General features: G+C 42.0%; 1 protein-coding gene across 1 annotated transcript in view; it reads left to right on the top strand.

Annotated features, from left to right (window-relative positions):
- The window catches only part of asb8 (ankyrin repeat and SOCS box containing 8), a 42565-nt gene extending 24967 nt beyond the window's left edge, over positions 1-17598 (top strand). The window contains exons 2-4 of the mRNA XM_039746728.1: positions 531-697; positions 16627-16731; positions 16855-17598. Of these exons, the coding sequence (XP_039602662.1) occupies positions 569-697; positions 16627-16731; positions 16855-17487 (867 nt within the window). The 5' untranslated portion in view covers positions 531-568 and the 3' untranslated portion in view covers positions 17488-17598. The remainder of the gene's footprint in view (positions 1-530; positions 698-16626; positions 16732-16854) is intronic.
- The last annotated feature ends 1812 nt before the right edge of the window (positions 17599-19410 follow it).

Here is a 19410-nt window from a genome sequence, read left to right as displayed (position 1 = left end):
CTTCTGGAAGGCAGGCTTTCACTTTGTCATTATGGGTTATTGAGTATAAACTGATGGGCACAAATGTAAAATTGAACCATTTTCAAATTTGAATCTACAGTGGAATGGAGTGTGCAGAAGGTGAAGTGGTCTGAATATGCACTGAATCTACTGCATGCTCAGACTGGCAGAGCAGTGCACAATGTCATTGCGTATTCGCTGATATGCAGTAATGTGGGCTTGTTACATAGTTTTGGGTGTACTACCATGCTATGAGTTAACGTTTGTGTTATTTTGTACAAAATACAAAGGGATTTAAAGCATTGATTTCCCAGTCAGTCCACTGTGTATGTACTAATGTTCTTACACTTGCACAGAATTTAAAGGATTTATTTTTCCTTTTAGTGGACCGAGTCAACAAGTTACAACATATGTTTTACTTTCATAGGCTACTAAATGTGGTGGATTCAAACAGCGCTTATTTATTGGTGTATCTTATAACCCGGTGCTTAGCTTACTACTTTTTTTTTTTTCCTCCTTTATTCTTTCAGAATCCTTCTTCAGCAGCTGAGATGTTCCACAAGCATTTATGAGTTCCAAAATGTGGTACATAATGCAGAGTATTCAGAGCAAATACTCTCTCTCTGAGCGTCTCATCCGAGCTATCACAGGCATTCGTTCTTTCCCCCATGACAATGTTGAAGAACTCATTCGACGGGTGAGTGTGTTTTTGCTGACCCTTGTCATCTTAAGTCTGTTGCTTTTCTGCTTTATATACTGGGTGAGTCAAAATTATGTTAACATTTGAATGCCGCAAACAATTTATTCACAAAACATACTTCATATAGTCATATGAAAAAGTTTGGGAACCCCTCTTAATTCTTTGGATTTTTGTTTCTCATTGGCTGAACTTCCTTTTAATATCTGACATGCCTTACGGACACAGTAGTATTTCAGCAGTGACATTACGCTTATTGGATTAACAGAAAATATGCAATACGCTTCATAACAAAATTAGACAGGTTCATAAATGTGGGCACCCCAACAGAGATATGACATCAATACTGAGATGAGCCTCCTTTTGCTCCTTTGAGCCTCTCGACGCTGTCCTCCTGCAGCCTTTGATGAGTGTCTGGACTCTGGATGGAGGTATTTCTGACCATTCTTCATTACAAAATCTCTCCAGTTCAGTTCAATTTAATGGCCGCTGAGCAAGGACTGTCTGCTCCAAATCATCCCATAGATTTTCGATGATTTTTAAGTCGGATGACTGACGGCCATTCCAAAATATTGTACTTCTCCCTCTGCATGAATGCCTTTGTAGATTTTGAAGTGTTTTTGGTCATTGTCTTGTTGGAATATCCAACCCCTGCGTAACTTCAACTTTGTGACTGATGCTTGAACATTATCCTGAAGAATTTATTGATATTGGGTTGAATTTATCCGACCCTCGACTTTAACAAGACCCCCAGTCCCTGAACTAGCCAGACAGCCCCACAGCATGATGGAACCTCCACCAAATTTGACAGCAGGTAGCAGGTGTTTTTCTTGCAATGCGGTGTTCTGTTTCTGCCATGCAAAGGAGATTTTGTTCTGACCAAATAACTCCATTTTTTTCTCATCAATTCAAAGCACTTTGTTCCAAAATTAATCTGGCTTGTCTAAATGAGCATTGGCATACAACAAGCGACTCTGTTTGTGGTGTGAGTGCAGAAAGGGCTTCTCTCTCATCACCCTGCCATACAGATGTTCTTTGTGCAAATTGCGCTGAATTGTAGAACGATGTACAGATACACCATCTGCAGCGAGATGTTCTTGCAGGTCTTTGGAGGTGATCTGTAGGTTGTCTGTAACCATTCTCACAATCCTGCTCATATGCCACTCCTGTATTTTTCTTGGCCTGCCAGACCTGCTGGGTTTAACAGCAACTGTGCCTGTGGCCTTCCATTTCCTGATTCCATTCCTTACAGTTGAAGCTGACAGTTTAAACCTCTGAGATGGCTTTTTGTAGTCTTCCCCTAAACCAGGAGACTCAACAATCTTTGTTTTCAGATCTTTGGAGAGTTGCTTTGAGGATCCCATGCTGTCTGTCACTCTTCAGAGGAGAGTCAAAGGGAAGGAAGCACAACTTGCGATTGACCACCTTAAATACCTTTTACCACTCATGACTGGACACTCATGTCTATGAAGTTCAAGGCTTAACCAGCTAATCCAACCAATTTGGTGTTACGAGTAATCAGCATTGAGCAGTGACAGGCATTCAAATCAGCACAATGACGAGGGGACCCACATTTGTGTACAGCCAGTTTTTCACATTTGATTTAATTTCATAAAACTAAATACTGCGTCACTAAAAATATGTGTTTGGAAAACACCACAGTGCTCAGATGTTCCTAGGAAATGAAAGACATACCACTGTTATCTTTATTGTTGAATGGAGAGTCAATTATTATGCAGGCTAAAAGGGGTTCCCAAACTTTTTCATATGACTGTATGTCCAAGATGATTTACAGGAATGTCTCAATCTGTTCGCCATCATGTTCAATGAGCAACAGTACCATTTAAAGCCTGGACACACTTTTTGCAGGGAATAGATGATACCACAGTCTGTATTCTGTCATTCAGGTCATTGATATCATGAACTTTCTTGCTATACACGCGCCCTTTCACCAGACCCCATAACCAGAAATCACAGGGTGTCAAATAAGAGAGTGTGGAGGCCATGGCCATGGCAATGGTCCACCATGACCTATCCATCGACTTGGAAAGGTGTGGTCAAGATAAAAATAACCCATTAGTGTTAACATAATTTTGACTCACCCTGTATTTGTAGATTTAAGTGTTTTTTTTTTTTGTTTTTTTTTTTTAATCTAAAGCTCCTTGTAGATCTCAACATACAAATTCTTTCCATAATTGTACAGGTAGAATAATGTCAGGTGAGATCATATGGTCAGAGTAGCAGTGATTTGAGCAGGCTTTGCTCACTGAAATGCATTCTTTGGCCATAGCCCCATTGTTAAGGACAGTTTAAATCTTTGCGTGTTTGACATTGTCGGATCTCAAAGCAGAGTATGAGCTCACAGTGCTGTAACAAATTTACAAATAAATTTTAGTTTTACAAAATACAAGGGGAAAAATCAAAATGCAAAGGCAGTTAATATAACGAATATAGGCTGACGCAAAATCACATTTACGATGGTTTATATGTAGTTTGAGGGCTCGCAGTGCTGTGCCTCTAGTCTAGTTGAAGCCAAGGTCAAATGAACACGGACACTCGACAGTGGGTCTGCACCATTATTAAGCAGTGTACCATGATGAGATTTCTTTGGGCAGAGGGAGTAAACTCGGTGAGATTCACCAAAGGATTTTGGCTCAGTACAGAAGTGAAAAAGGAATGACTCAATAAAAATGTTTGTGAATAGGTAGAAGGTTTTAAAGCGGGAAGAACAAGTTTAACTGATTAAGCTTGATCTGGTCTCACACGCCCACACACACTCACATTGACTTGATGCATGCCTTCCTCAGAGAGGACCAACTCTAATTATTCCTACACATCTGTATATCAGCTATGGATCTGCACATGCTATATTGTATGACGACTTGGGGTACCATAAAGTTTGAGCAAGATGGATATCCAAACAGCTAACTGATATATGCATAAACCAACTTTTGGTGAACTAAAGCATGTTTCACTCCCTCTGCCCAAAGAAATCTCACTATGGTGCGCTTTTCAACAATAGTGCAACCCTGCAGTGGTGCGTCCATATGCATTTGACTTTGACTACAAATTGATTTGACAGCAGAATGCTGCGTTGTGTGTTCAAACTACCCATAAGCCATCGCAGTTATGTTGTATTGCATCCACCTCTGTCTGTCGTAGTTACCACATACTTTTCAAATTGCCTTTACTTTACAATTTACCCTTGTACATAACATACTCACACAAATACAGATTATTGTTAAATCCATCCATCCATTGTCTAACCCACTGAATCCGAACACAGGGTCACGGGGGTCTGCTGGAGCCAATCCCAGCCAACACAGGGCACAAGGCAGGAACCAATCCTGGGTAGGGTGCCTACCCACCGCAGGACACACACACAAACACACCCACACACCAAGGCCAATTTAGAATCGCCAGTCCACCTAACCAGCATGTCTTTGGACTGTGGGAGGAAACCGGAGCGCCCGGAGGAAACCCAGTCAATTTCACATTGATTAACATAAATGAAACCTAACCCTATGATTGCCATAAATTTTATTGTTGAGGTTCATAGATGGTGGAGGAGAGGAAAAGAAAAACTCCAGTCAGCAGCATCTAGGGAGATTTATAAACCTCTGGGGTCCTTGATCAGTTAGAATAGACAAAGTAACAGATAAAATCGGACATGTCTAAATTGAGGAGACTCCGCCAAGTGGTTACCCATTGCCCTCCGAGATAAGGATTATGGTGAGGGTAATGTTTTCAGAACTGAATGATTTTAAGAGGTCTCTGTTGTGGCTGCTGGTATCTCTCTATTATATAAAAAAAAAAAAAAAATCCTGAGACAAGACGTGACTTTTTCAGAGAGAGAATTTTACGTCCTGCGAGATGAGACTTTGTGCCAAGAGATTTAACCATACCCAGGGCCAAAAATCAAAGACAAAGAGTAGAAGACAAAGTAGAACGTCATCCACCAAGCTGTCAGGATGCTGAACTCTGTCCACTACGTTTCCCCCTGCCCCTGCACCATAACAGGAGTCACTATCTACATAATACCCTGCCTCCTCTGGTATTATATAAGGACTCAAAATTACATCTGCGGCTAACTGTCTGTCTTTTTGTACATCTCATAAGCTACTCTATAATACATCTCATTTTTTACTGTAATTGGCTTTTGTACTACTGACTATTGCACATTGTACACAGGTCTACTTTACAAGTTCTGTTTTTTATCTTATGTTATACTTTTATATATTTTATTGTACTACAAAAATGAGAGAGAAACAGTATTTTGATTCTCCTGTATGTTCTGCACATACAGTGGGTACGGAAAGTATTCAGACCCCCTTCAGTGTTTCACTCTTTGTTATATTGCAGCCATTTGCTAAAATCATTTAAATTCATTTTCCCCCTCATTAATGTACACACAGCACCCCATATTCACAGACAAAAAAAAAGAATTTTTGAAATTGTTGCAGATTTATTAAAAAAGTAAAACTGAAATATCACATGGTCCTAAGTATTCAGACCCTTTGCTCAGTATTTAGTAGAAGCCCCCTTTTGAGCTGATACAGCCATGAGTCTTCTTGGGAAAGATGCAACAAGTTTTTCACACATGGATTTGGGGATCCCCTGCCATTCCTCCTTGCAGATCCTCTCCATTTCTGTCAGGTTGGATGGTAAACGTTGGTGGACGGCCATTTTTAGGTCTCTCCAGAGATGCTCAATTGTTTTAAGTCAGGGCTCTGGCTGGGCCATTCAAGAACAGTCACAGAGTTGTTGTGAAGCCACTTCTTCGTTATTTTAGCTGTGTGCTTAGGGTCATTGTCTTGTTGGAAGGTAAACCTTCGGCCCAGTCTGAGGTCCTTAGCACTCTGGAGAAGGTTTTTGTCCAGGATATCCCTGTACTTGGCCGCATTCATCTTTCCCTCGATTGAAACCAGTCGTCCTGTCCCTGCAGCTGAAAAACACCCCCACAGCATGATGCTGCCACCGCCATGCTTCACTGTGGGGACTGTATTGGACAAGTGATGAGCAGTGCCTGGTTGTCTCCACACATACCGCTTAGAATTAAGGCCAAAAAGTTCTATCTTGGTCTCATTAGACCAGACAATCTTATTTCTCACCATCTCAGGTGTCTTTTAACAAACTCCATGCGGGCTGTCATGTGTCTTGCACTGAGAAAAGGCTTCCGACAGGCCACTCTGCCATAAAGCCCTGACTGGTGGAGGGCTGCAGTGATGGTTGACTTTCTACAACTTTCTCCCATCTCCTAACTGCATCTCTGGAGCTCATCCAAAGCGATCTTTGGGTTCTTCTTTACCTCTCTCACCAAGGCTCTTCTCCCCCGGTAGCTCAGCTTGGCCGGACGGCCATCTCTAGGAAGGGTTCTGGTCGTCCCAAACGTCTTCCATTTAAGGATTATGGAGGCCACTGTGCTCTTGGCAACCTTAAGTGCAGCAGAAATTTTTTTTGTAACCTTGGCCAGATCTGTGCCTTGCCACAATTCTGTCTCTGAGCTCTTCAGGCAGTTCCTTTGACCTCATGATTCTCATTTGCTCTGACATGCATTGTGAGCTGTAAGGTCTTATATAGACAAGTGTGTGGCTTTTCTAATCAAGTCCAATCAGTAGAATCAAACACAGCTGGACTCAAATGAAGGTGATCAGAAGAAATGGAAAGCACCCGAGTTAAATATATGAGTGTCACAGCAAAGGGTCTGAATACTTAGGACCATGTGATATTTCAGTTTTTCTGTTTTAATAAATCTGCAACAATTTCAAAAATTCTTTTTTTTGTCTGTCAATATGGGGTGCTGTGTGTACATTGAGGAAAAAAATGTATTTAAATGATTTTAGCAAATGGCTGCAATATAACAAAGAGTGAAAAATTGAAGGGGTTCTGAATACTTTCTGTACCCACTGTATAGTGAATTGACAATAAAAGGCTAATTGATTTGATTGAAAAAGGTTAAAAAATGTTGCTGCAAACAAACGGAAATTATTACTCAGTGAAATAACAGAACCGAGAAAAGAGATTGAATATAGGGATATATAGGTGATATGACATATTATTCAGCTTTAAAGTTTAAGTCGGAGACTTGTAGATCGTCTAATTCGTGTTGCCATCAGGGAAAAATAGTGTTTCTTCCCAATGAAGAGGCTTTCCATGAGAAATAAAAGATTTATTTGGTGAAATTGAAATCCACAAACACTACAGGCAAAATATCCAAATCGACAATAATCTTGCTGCGTTCACATCATTTAGTGCTCAAAACGTAGATTTGCATGATTTCAGAACCATCCGCTATGAGAATAATCTGTGGTCCTGCAACAATTAAAGAAGTTTAATTTTTAAAGTAAACACAATTCAGGCAGGTTTATAATTATGATTATAGAGCAGCGATGCAACAAAGAATCGAAAGAGTTGAGCGATCAGACGTATTAGAAATTCTATAGCCAATAATGGATACAAATCCATACGTCAAAGTATCGCACTTTGCACGAAATTAATCTGAAAAGTACAAAGAAGTCTTTTTGGATATTTATAGGAGATAATTTCAAGTCACGCAAGATGAGACTTTGTGCCAAGAGATTTGAAGAGGCGTATGCACGAGAATTAAGATTTGTTGTTTGGTGAAAGTAAAATCCACATACACGAGCACAAGAGACGTGAAGTGGCTGGCAAGCGAATTAAGCAGGGGGCAAAGCCCCCTAGTTTTTAATATACATAAATGATCTTGATAAGAGAATAATCACTAGGGTGGTACACCTTAAGAGAAGGATTATGGACTCTCCACTTTTTATAACCAGACCAGGTACAGAAGTGATCAAGAAGGCTAATGGCGCTTTTCCACTGCATAGTACGGCACGACACGGTTCAGTTCAGCTCACTTTTGGGGGGTTTTCCACTGGGAACAGTACCTGGTACCGGGTCCTTTTTTTAGTACCACCTCAGCCGAGGTTCCAAGCGCGCCGAACCGTTACCAAAACGTGACGTGTAAACTGCTGGTCACTGATTGGCCGGAGAAAATCGTCATTACTGCGTCGCTGAACTTGCGACACGAGACACAACAGACCCACTAGATTTTTAGCACAGCCAGCGAAGGTTCGGACGCACCATTTTGTTTTAACCAAAAATGGCTGTTTCGTGGTCTATTGAGGAAGTACAGGCGTTCCTCTTGTTGGTAGCCGAGGAGCGGATCCAGCGAGCTGGATGGGCGCGCTGAATGAAAAGTTTTTCAGGAGGTCGCTAAGCTCTTGGGCGCACATGGCTACCATCGGACTTACAAACAGTGTAGGGACAAGTTAAAAACAATGAAGAGCGACTACAGGAGTATAAAGGACCGTGGCGCGTTTACGATGATGTCACGGCAGTAGAGGCGGCGCAACTATAACGACACGTGAATAATCCCGCCCACTCTAAAGCGGTACTAAACTGCAGTCGAAACGCAAAACCGAGCCGAGCTGTACTGAACCGTGCTGTGCTGTACTATGCAGTGGAAAAGCGCCATAATAGGATGTGGGGTTATATTTAATGAGGCGTGGAATACAAGTTAGAGGAGGTTATGATTAAGCTTTATAACAAACTAGTGAGGCCTCACCTGGAGTACTGTGTACAGTTTTGGTCTCCATATTTAAAAAAAGATACAGAAACATTAGAGAGTGTAAAGAAGAGCAACCAAGCTGATTCTAGGATTACAGGAGATGACGTATGAGGAAGAATGTATCCTTTTCCGTGTAAGCTAATGCTGATTAAGAGATGCAATGATTAAAGTGTTTAAAAATTTATGCAGTGGATTTGTTGGACTTGAAGGGATGTATTTTAACAAGAACAAGAAGAGTTTAAACTGAGCCACCTTTCATTTTTTTTTTTGATGTTCTTAGCATATGACCAGGTGTCAGACTCCCAGATATCTTTCATTGCATTTTGGAGTTGATTCTCTGGTTGAAGTCCTATCAGTTTTTTTATCCTTCCATCAGTTTTCTGGTCAATACACGGCCATGATGAATAAGAGCGTAATACATAAAGCATCAGGTATAAGACAGGAACCAACCCAGCTTTGCTATTCTATCGCAAATGTATCCAACAGCTGGTACCAGAGCTGTGAAATTAGCCAAAACATAAGGTTGAAATATTCAAATTACATACATTCAAATATATTCAAACTTGCATGTATGTTTCCTTGTGTGCTGTTTTTATACTTATTATGGTAAAGGGTGCACTGACGGCCACATCAAGGACAAACACAAACGGCAAAAAAAAAACTGGTGGTACTCGGGCAACAAAATACAAGATAAATATACAAGGCATCAAAATCCTGAACATCTAGTACTGGCGGCTGGGGGCCAGATTCCTTTTCAGGAAAGCAAGCCATAAAAGCAGCCACGAGAAAGAATTGAAATCTGTGCGAGCTATACATACTGACACCACTGCGTTATTACTATTAATAATAATAACAATAATAAATGATCAAAAAATATACCGTAATATCTGCAAATCATGGATTGCTTATGTCACTGTTGCATGGGTTCCGCTTGCAACACTCGGCTGGAATGACGTGGTGTAAATGTATTGACATGCCTCCAAACGGGCACAGGCTGAACAGTTTTAGATCAGGAGCAATAGTTAGTTAGTTAGACTGCGATAGGGCGAGAGCAGCAAGCAAAATAACAAAACAGATGAGAGGCAGCCAGGTCGAAGGTGGACTTGTTTTATTATTTTGGAAGTGTCCAGCGGGCAGCAACAGGAGTGTACAGTTCATGTCTGAGATTTAGAATAAAAAGCTAGTCCGCACCTATGGACTCGCCTGGAAAAGCAGGATCGTCGCAATACCAAATCAAGGTCTACCTGGTGTGTCTAATTTTTTTCTTTTTATCCTTTACAGAGGCTGCAATATTTTTAGAAAAGGTGGCCTGAATATTTTTCATTACACCTCATTGTTTTAGGCATTATATGTTAAATCAGCAGGCTTATAAGACGGAGGAGGCTAATTGTGGGAGAAGTGGTGTTGAGCATTTTAAAGTAAAATCTGAATTTTAGCAGTTATTTTCCATTTGCTTTAATGAGAGAATGTCTTGGCATTAAACAACAGTCAAAGATCTCTAGTTTCAGGGTGACTCGGACATATTTAGGGCAAAGGCAAAAAAAAACTGCTTCAAATACTTAAGAGTTTAAAGTACAGAGAGCACCCACCACACGGCAAACCAACTCAGGATCCAGATTAGGAGTGTCGCCATGCAATTGGTGACACCACAGCACCACACTAGTTCAGATGGAGTGGAACAATGTTAGGTTTTTTTTTATGGTGGCTGGAGTGCCAATTCTACCACCAACCCCTCAGTTTTTCCCTGCAGGTTGGGGGGGTCCTACATGTGGATGGATGCAGATTAACATCATACCCAGGACAGAGCAATGGCAGGTTAAGGTCCTTGCTCAAGGGCTCAACAGAGCAGAGTCCCTTTTGGCATTTACGGGATTTGAACCGGCAACCTTCCGATTGCCAGTGCAGATCCGTAGCCTCGGAGCCACCACTCTGCCCAGATGGAGTGGACGAAAAAAAAGTTAAGGGGTTTGGCAGTCTGCTTTGGTATGTGCCTGAGTACTTCCATCAATGAGAGATTTGTTTTTTTGTATTTCTAATAAATTTGCAAACATTTGTAAAATCTTTCCAGTTTGTCATTCTAGTATATTGAGTGTTTAATGAGATATCTTCCTCTTCTGTATTTAACATGAAATAAATGGTACAAGTGTGTATATACACTCACCTAAAGGATTATTAGGAACACCTGTTCAATTTCTCATTAATGCAATTATCTAATCAACCAATCACATGGCAGTTGCTTCAATACATTTAGGGGTGTGGTCCTGGTCAAGACAATCTCCTGAACTCCAAACTGAATGTCAGAATGGGAAAGAAAGGTGATTTAAGCAATTCTGAGCGTGGCATGGTTGTTGGTGCCAGACGGGCCGGTCTGAGTATTTCACAATCTGCTCAGTTACTGGGATTTTCACGCACAACCATTTCTAAGGTTTACAAAGAATGGTGTGAAAAGGGAAAAACATCCAGTATGCGGCAGTCCTGTGGGCGAAAATGCCTTGTTGATGCTAGAGGTCAGAGGAGAATGGGCCGACTGATTCAAGCTGATAGAAGAGCAACTTTGACTGAAATAACCACTCGTTACAACCGAGGTATGCAGCAAAGCATTTGTGAAGCCACAACACACACAACCTTGAGGCAGATGGGCTACAACAGCAGAAGACCCCACCGGGTACCACTCATCTCCACTACAAATAGGAAAAAGAGGCTACAATTTGCACGAGCTCACCAAAATTGGACAGTTGAAGACTGGAAAAATGTTGCCTGGTCTGATGAGTCTCGATTTCTGTTGAGACATTCAAATGGTAGAGTCAGAATTTGGCGTAAACAGAATGAGAACATGGATCCATCATGCCTTGTTACCACTGTGCAGGCTGGTGGTGGTGGTGTAATGGTGTGGGGGATGTTTTATTGGCACACTTTAGGCCTCTTAGTGCCGATTGGGCATCGTTTAAATGCCACGGGCTACCTGAGCATTGTTTCTGACCATGTCCATCCCTTCATGACCACCATGTACCCATCCTCTGATGGCTACTTCCAGCAGGATAATGCACCATGTCACAAAGCTCGAATCATTTCAAATTGGTTTCTTGAACATGACAATGAGTTCACTGTACTAAAATGGCCCCCACAGTCACCAGATCTCAACCCAATAGAGCATCTTTGGGATGTGGTGGAACGGGAGCTTCGTGCCCTGGATGTGCATCCCACAAATCTCCATCAACTGCAAGATGCTATCCTATCAATATGGGCCAACATTTCTAAAGAATGCTTTCAGCACCTTGTTGAATCAATGCCACGTAGAATGAAGGCAGTTCTGAAGGCGAAAGGGGGTCAAACACCGTATTAGTATGGTGGTCCTAATAATCCTTTAGGTGAGTGTATCTGTTGCATACTATGTGTACTTCATGTGTGTGTTTAGGGGTCTTGTTATTGTAAACCGTTTAGAGAAGAAGTGCAGGTACAAGTGTCATTGCACTGAGTAGACATGAAAACAAATGCCTTAACTTGAATATTCAGATTTGTACTTTATTTAGAAAAGACGTCCCACCACCCCCAAAGACCAGTATTGTGTGCACTAGTCTTCATCTCTTGAATTCTTCAACACTGCACTTGGTTTGTCCTGGGAATAAACAAAATCCAAACAAGGTGTTGCTAGGAGCTCCTCAATGCCAGCTGGGAGCAGACTCGAGGGATGTTTACAGTGTGGTCTATGGTGGGTCAAGCACCTCCACAAATCCTGATCAATTCTGAGTCTCTTGAAATTCTTACTTGGTTTTTATCCTTTTTTTTATTAAAGATGCAGCAACTTTACTTTTGTTTTTATTTATGAAATTAATAAATCTGGGGTTGAAGGCCTCATTAAAAATGGCCATATACAAGGGCATGATATATTTAAGGGTACATTTTGCAAAAACATTAGGAGGTTTCTCTTCACACAGACAACCACAGACAGTTGGAATAAGTGACCAAGTAGTGTGGGAGACAGAAGGACTTTACAATACAATACAATTTATTTTTGTGTAGCCCGAAATCGCACAAGAAGTGCCGCAGCGAGCTTTAACATCCATCCCTCCCCACCGCGCCTTGACTTTCTAAGAAGACAAGAAAACAACCCTTGTAAGGGGAAAAAATGGAAGAAAGACCCCTTTCTATTCAAAGAAAGACCCCTTTCCAGGTAGGTTGGGCATGCAGTGGGTGTCAAAAAGAAGGGGGTCAATATAATATAATATAATATAATACACAGAACACAAGTAATCGTCAATAGTGTATAAAAATAAAAATATTACAAGTATGGAGCAGAATTTAACAGTAGATGATATCACATAATGCGATTTGGATTTAGGGACTTTCAAAACTCAAACGTGATGTCATTTTAGAAAAATTAAGCAGATAGGACTGGCGAGCTTGCTTGTTTAGATTGCTCTAATGTTTTAGTGCTTAGGCCGTTACATTATCGCGTACATTAAAAACAAAAGCCATTCAAAATTGATAAGAAGTGTATCTTTTCAATTTCAAGGCACTTACTACCATTAAAATCAAGGGATGGTCAATTGCTGATTATAAAGCTTTTAGAGGGAGTAGTAGCAATACATACAGTAGAAAGCTGATCTGATATTCTCACATTTAACATTTATTTAGATACTGTGGCTGGGGGGGGGGGGATGTCTCTTGTCTGGGAAAGCCTGCGTTAATAGGGTAGCAAAAAGTGATTTATTAGGGAAAACCTTCTGTGAGTTGGAGAGCGATTTCTGAGTTTGCCCGGCCTGTCTCTCTCTCTCTCTCTTTCTCTCTCTGTCTGTCTGTCTCTCTCTCTCTCTCTCTCTTTCCCTCTGTCTCTTTCTTTTTCCTTTTTCTCTCTCTGTCTCTCTCCCTCTCTTTCTCTCTATCTCTTTCTTTCTCTCTTTGTGTCTCATTGCGTGTCCCTCTGTTTTCACTTTTATGCTGATGACACGCAGGTTTCTGCTCCTTTCTGCAATTAATTGGTTGCCAAATTGTCTTGAAGAACTAAGGCCCTGGATGGCTGACAGCTTTCTTGGTCTAAATCTAAATAAAATCGAAGTGATGATAGTTGGTCCTTCAGCCGAAGCTCAAATTGGTTGTGAACTTCTTGGCTCTTTTCATGGATTTTTTTGCAAACCTCAAGTTTGGAATCTTGGGGTTATTTTTGATAGTAATCTCTTCTTGCCTGAAGACGGGACCCGAGTTGCCTCAAAAGCTTGCATATTGCATTATTTTTAGTTAACCAATAAAAGGTGTAATTTTGCTTGACTTCTCACTACATTCATTCATGATGGCTGACACGGTACAACGCCCTAGTACTACAGCTTGATTACTGTAACTCATTGTATTCTGAGATCAGTAAATCCCTGATATTTGGGTGTAGTTGGTTCAGAATGCTGCAACTTGTTTTTTGGTTGGGGCAAAAACATTTGCCTCTGTATCTCCAAGTTTAGCCTCTTTACCCAGGCTGCCAGTTAGCTTTAGAATTGATTTTAAAATTTTGCTGCTGGTTTTGAAATGATTACATGGGTATACTCCTGACAATTTATCTGAATTGTGTTGTTATACACTTGGCCATCCAGAGAGCTTAAATCTACCAGTCAGTTTGATGGACCCCAAGAGACCACTAAAGGCAAAACTAAGGAGAAGCGGGCTTTTGTAGCTGCTGCACCTTGTCTGTGGACGTCTTTACCTTCTTACATGAAGGAGTCCCCTTCAACTAAACTGTTTAAAACTAACCTGAAGATGCATTTCTGTTCTTGCTTTCTGTGACCTTCAGTGATACTGATGGTTCCCTCCTCTTAGTCATCTGTTTGTTTTATTTTACCACCGGTTGTATTGAGTTTTATTCTATTAATTTTATGTTTATTGTATGTTTTAAGGGTGGCACGGTGGTGCAGTGGTAGCACTGCTGCCTCACAGGAGACCTGGGTTCGCTTCCCGGGTCCTCCCTGCGTGGAGGTTGTATGTTCTTCCCGTGTCTGCGTGGGTTTCCTTGCACAGTCCTAAGCCATGCATGTTAGGTGCATTGGCGATCCTAAATTGTCCCTGGTGTGTGTGTGTGTGTGTGTGTGTGTTCTGTGCTGGGCTGGCGCCCTCCCCGGGGTTTGTTTCCTGCCTTGTGCCCTGTGTTGGCTGGGATTGGCTCCAGCAGACCCCCCGTGACCCTGTGTTAGGATTTAGCGGGTTGGATAATGGATGGATGGATGGATGTTTTAGTGTAAAGCACTTTGGCTACAGCATTACTGATGTTTTAAATGTGCCCTATAAATTGACATTTGACCAATTTCTGTTACGATTAAGGATATTTAAACTTTAAATGTTTGAATTGAAGCACACATTTTATACGATCAAAAAGTATGGTGAATGTTGATGCAGAGCACAATTCAATGCCGGTTCTGACAGGTCCACCCTAGAGCCGAATTTGTGACATGTTTTAACTTCTTTGATACTGTCAGTCGTTTGAGAGCCACTGTTGAATTGAAGTGTGTTTTTCAAGTTTGTCATTTAATAGTAGATATCGAGCAATTTTTTTTTTCATATTGCAAAAAGCTCAGGAACCCCATCAGATGTTAAAATCGGTTTATAGTGACACTGCACCGACAATTAAGACTGTTGACAAGTGGTTTGATCGATTTTCGTAATGGATCTGACTTGGTTAAAAACGAGAAAAGATCAGGATGTCCTTCAACATCGATAACCGAGGAAAATGTTGAAAAGGTTTCATTCTTCATCATGCCAATGCTCCTTGTCACAGATCCCTTCTAGTACGACAGTTTCTCTCGAATTAAAAACTTTACGCTGTGTCTGCATCCACCTTATTCGCCGCATCTGGCACCGTCTGACTTCTGGCTGTTCCCTAAATTGGAAAAAATGACCATGAAAGGCAAACGATTTCAATCTATTGAGGACATCCAGGCCGCCACAACAGCCCAACTAAAGACACTCTTGAAAAGGAAACTTCCAGAACTGCTTCGCAATGTGGCAGGAGCGCTGGGATAAGTGCATTCGAAGTAGAAGAGAGGATTTTGAGGGGGACTAGTAGTTGTAAATCTTTTACTGCAATAAATGTTACTTTTTTTAACAGGGCTGTGGAGTTGGAGTCTTGAGACAATTTTGGGTACTCGAAGTCAGGGAAAAATGTATTGACTCCGACTCTTAATAAATTTTAAATTGTAATGAAAAAAAAAATCCAGCAAGTTCAAATGTCCCATTTAACAAACAGTAGTCCTAATTAAGTACTTCTCTGACGTAAGAACAAAGCCCAGTGCACAGTTGTGTTACTACTAGTGTGAAGTTCAGCTGAGCGATTACACAATCTGACATTCATATATTGTAATCTGGATTGTGGTACATTACAGAAAGGGTTTTCATTTTATTTCAGATATAATGTGTTTAACAAGTTGAGTGTAATGATGTAGGTAGGTGGAGGTGTGTGCTATGGCCTGATGTGTCTTCAGGGGTTCTCGTCTTTTGTTTAAACTGGCCAATATGGTAGAACGTCGGCTTCCTAGCCAGTTGTTCTCTGGTTAAATGACGTGTATGTTGCCTTCCTTCAGTCCAAAAATACACTAGCATATTAAATACAGAGGAGTCGGAGTCAGAAGTACTGGAAACAATTAAGGAGTTGGAGTCAAAGGATTTATTTAGGTAGATAGGTTTTCTATGGTAACTAATGTCTTATTTTTGCAGCCGGAACTGATCCTTGCTTAGTAAGTGGGTTTCCTGTAAAAATACTATTTTAGCATTTAGACCTGTTAGGTGAGAAAGAACTTTCTTTCTCTTTAATTCGTGATTCAGGCCTTTAACATTCCAGCTTACAAAGTTAACTGTCCCATCATGGAGACACTGATTCTGAGTTTTTGATGTCATTTTATAGTCTTAACTGGAAGTGAAATAGTTTAGGTCTTAATTTCCTGTTTCCCCAAGAGTTGTTGCCATGCAGCTTATTATTACGTTGATAGTTATAATTATAAAGATTGAGATGATAGATTAGGTATAGATCAATCCTGCTCTCTTTCTCTTCGTCTTATTTTGTCTTTTATTTTTCTTTTCTTCATTATGTAAAGCACTTTGAGCTACTTTTTGTATGAAAATGTGCTATAGAAATAAATGTTATCTGCCGCCTCCAGAGCCCTGTTTTTTTTTTTTTAAAACATTACTGTATTTTTTGATCACCCCTCAGGTGTCTAATATTTGATGCAACTGTTCTAGCGTTTATTATTCTATCTCGTGAAGTAAGTCGTTGCGTAACTTGAGACTACCCTGAATTAGGGCATCTTATGCTAACTCGGACTGTTTTCTGATTGTTGTTCCCCGCTTTTTGCCTCTCGTTTCATAGGGAGCTGATATCAACTGTATGCATGGCACCCTGAAGCCGCTGCACTGTGCCTGCATGGTGTCCGACGCCGACTGCGTGGAGCTTCTGCTGGAGAAAGGTGCCGAGGTATGGGGTGTTAACTAATCTCTTAAGCAAATTCTGAATGGTGAGCTCCTGTTCTCAGAAGGGTGCATTTTTGAGGTGTGCTTGTTAAAGAAATCATTTTCCTTGTCTGTCTTGCTTACCCAGGTGAATGCCCTGGACGGGTATAATCGCACGGCTTTGCATTACGCTGCGGAGAAGGATGATGGGTGCGTGGAGCTTCTGCTGGAGTATGGAGCTGATCCCAATGCCCTAGATGGTAATAAAGACACTCCACTTCATTGGGCCGCATTTAAGGACAATGCAGAGTGTGCACGGACCCTGCTAGAGAATGGAGCGGCCGCTAACAGTCGGGACTACAATGAGGACACTCCTCTGAGCTGGGCAGCCATGAAGGGCAACTTGGAGAGCGTACGCGTGCTCCTCGACTATGGAGCCCAAGTGCACGTGACAAACCTCAAGGGCCAGACGCCCATCTCGCGCCTCGTGGCACTGCTGGCTAGAGGTCTGGGCACCGAAAAGGAAGAGGCCTGCCTGGAACTGCTATACAGAGCAGCTGGACACTTTGAGCTGCGCACCAATGGAAGCCTGCCTCGGGAGGTAGTGCGGGACCCCCAGCTGTGTAGTCGGCTCATGGCTCTGTGTACATGTCCCGGCAGTCTGCGGACCTTATCCCGCCATGCAGTCCGCCAGTGTCTGGGAGTACAGTTCCTACCGGAGGCAGTCAAACAGCTGCCCTTACCCGAGACTGTCAAGGACTATTTGCTTCTGTTGAGCTGATGCCCTCTGTGGCTGACTTTGCCAGCCTGTACTCTCAGGTGGAAAATAAAAGTCTGGGAACATTTGTTCCAGTGGGCTGCTTAATAAACACTCCTCTAGCATTTTCATTCACTTTCAGACATTGATTATAGTTCAGAATGTGAGGGTTGTGTCCAAGCTGGAAACGACTAGCTGCTCATTTCACCTTTTAGTACGGCCTTCTACAACTGCACTTCTTGTGATGGCCTCGTGTGGAGAGTTCGCTGCTTTCAGTTTCTGAGTGGCATTGTGCTCATCCATCCATTGTCTGAACCTTCTTATCCAGAGCAGGATCGTGGGGAAGCTGGAGCGAATCTCCAAGAATCGGATGCAAGGCAGAACAATACAGTTACTGATTTTTATGAATATGTGCAAATGTGAGGGCACATATGGCTTTGATCTTCAACACCTTAGATTTCTTGACCACCAGTTACAACGTGAACACCGACGTCCAAGGGATTGGGAATTGAGAGTCCGTAAATCAATGGGTCTCCTTGCAGACCTGCTGGTGGATTTCAAATTCATTGTCATGCATAACGAGTGCAATGAGTGTGTGTTATGCATGTGACCGCAGAACACTAACAATAAGGTATACATATAGTGCAACTCATAGATATACACAATCGCATAACGTGTGTATGTGTATATACGCTAAATTGCCAAAAGTATTAGGATGCCTGCCCTTACCCACACATGAACTTTAATGCCATCCCATAGGCTTTAATATGGAGTTGACCCTCCCTTTGCAGCACTAACAGCTTCAGCTTCTCTCTGAAGGCTTTCCATGAGGTGTAGGACTGAGTGTGTTTATGGGAATTTGTGACCAGGAGATCATTGGTGAGGTCAGGCACTGATGTTGGGCGAGAAGGCCTCACTCGCTCACAGTCTCCCAAATGTGGTCTGTCAGGTTGAGATCTGAACTCTGTGCAGCCCACCAAACTCGCTCCTCCATGTCTTTATAGATCTTGCTTTGTGCACTGGTGTGTGTGCCCAGTCATGTTGCCATCCCCAAACTGTGCCCACAAAAATGAGAACCTGAAATTGTCCAAAAAGACTTTGTATGCTGAAGCATTAAGAGTTCCTTTCACTGGAACGAAGGGGGCCAAGCCTAACCCCACACCATAATCCCAAAAACGTTACACTTGGCACAATGCAGTCAGGCGAGTCCTGTTCTCCTTGTCAGACTCGTCCATCAGATTGCGTGATTTGTCGCTCCAGAGGACACGTCTGCACTACTTTAAAGTCCAGTGGTGGGCTTTACACCACTGCATCCAACGTTTTGCATTGCACTTGGTGATGTCAGGCTTGGCTGCAGCTGCTCGGCCATGGAGACCCATTCATCCCATGAGGCTCTCTCTCTACGCTGCACAGTTCTTGAGCTTTTGGGGGTCTGTAGCTATCGACTCTGACTTCTGTGCAGCTCAGCATGCTCTGTCTCTGCTCGGTGATTTGACATGGCCTACCACTTTGTGGCTGAGTTCCCATTGTTCCCAATGGCTTTTACTTTGTTATAATACCGCTGACTGTGGAATATTTAGTAGCGAGGACATTTCAAGAATGGACTTACTGCACAGGTGCCATCCTATCAGGGTACCAGGCTTGAACTCGCTGAGCCCCTGAGAGTGACCCACTCTGTCACAAATGTTTGTAGAAGCCGTCTGCCTGCCGAGGGGCTTGATGTTATACACCTGTGGCCATGGAAGTGAATGAATGATTTTTTTTGGGGGTCCCAATACGTTGGCAATGTATGTACAGATGTATACACACATTTGCCCAGCTGCCTAAAATGCAGTTTTCCTCCATAAACATTTTCTCATTACTGTTTTCATTACATTTTGCAGCACTTATTTGTGTAAACCGCTTTGTTTTACTGCATTAAGTAATGTGTGTGGAGTGGGGTGGTGG

The sequence above is a fragment of the Polypterus senegalus genome, chromosome 3 (genome assembly GCF_016835505.1).
Source record: "Polypterus senegalus isolate Bchr_013 chromosome 3, ASM1683550v1, whole genome shotgun sequence".
NCBI lineage: Eukaryota > Metazoa > Chordata > Cladistia > Polypteriformes > Polypteridae > Polypterus > Polypterus senegalus.
Note: the sequence above shows the minus strand (reverse complement) of the source record. Positions and strands in the feature narration are given on the sequence as shown.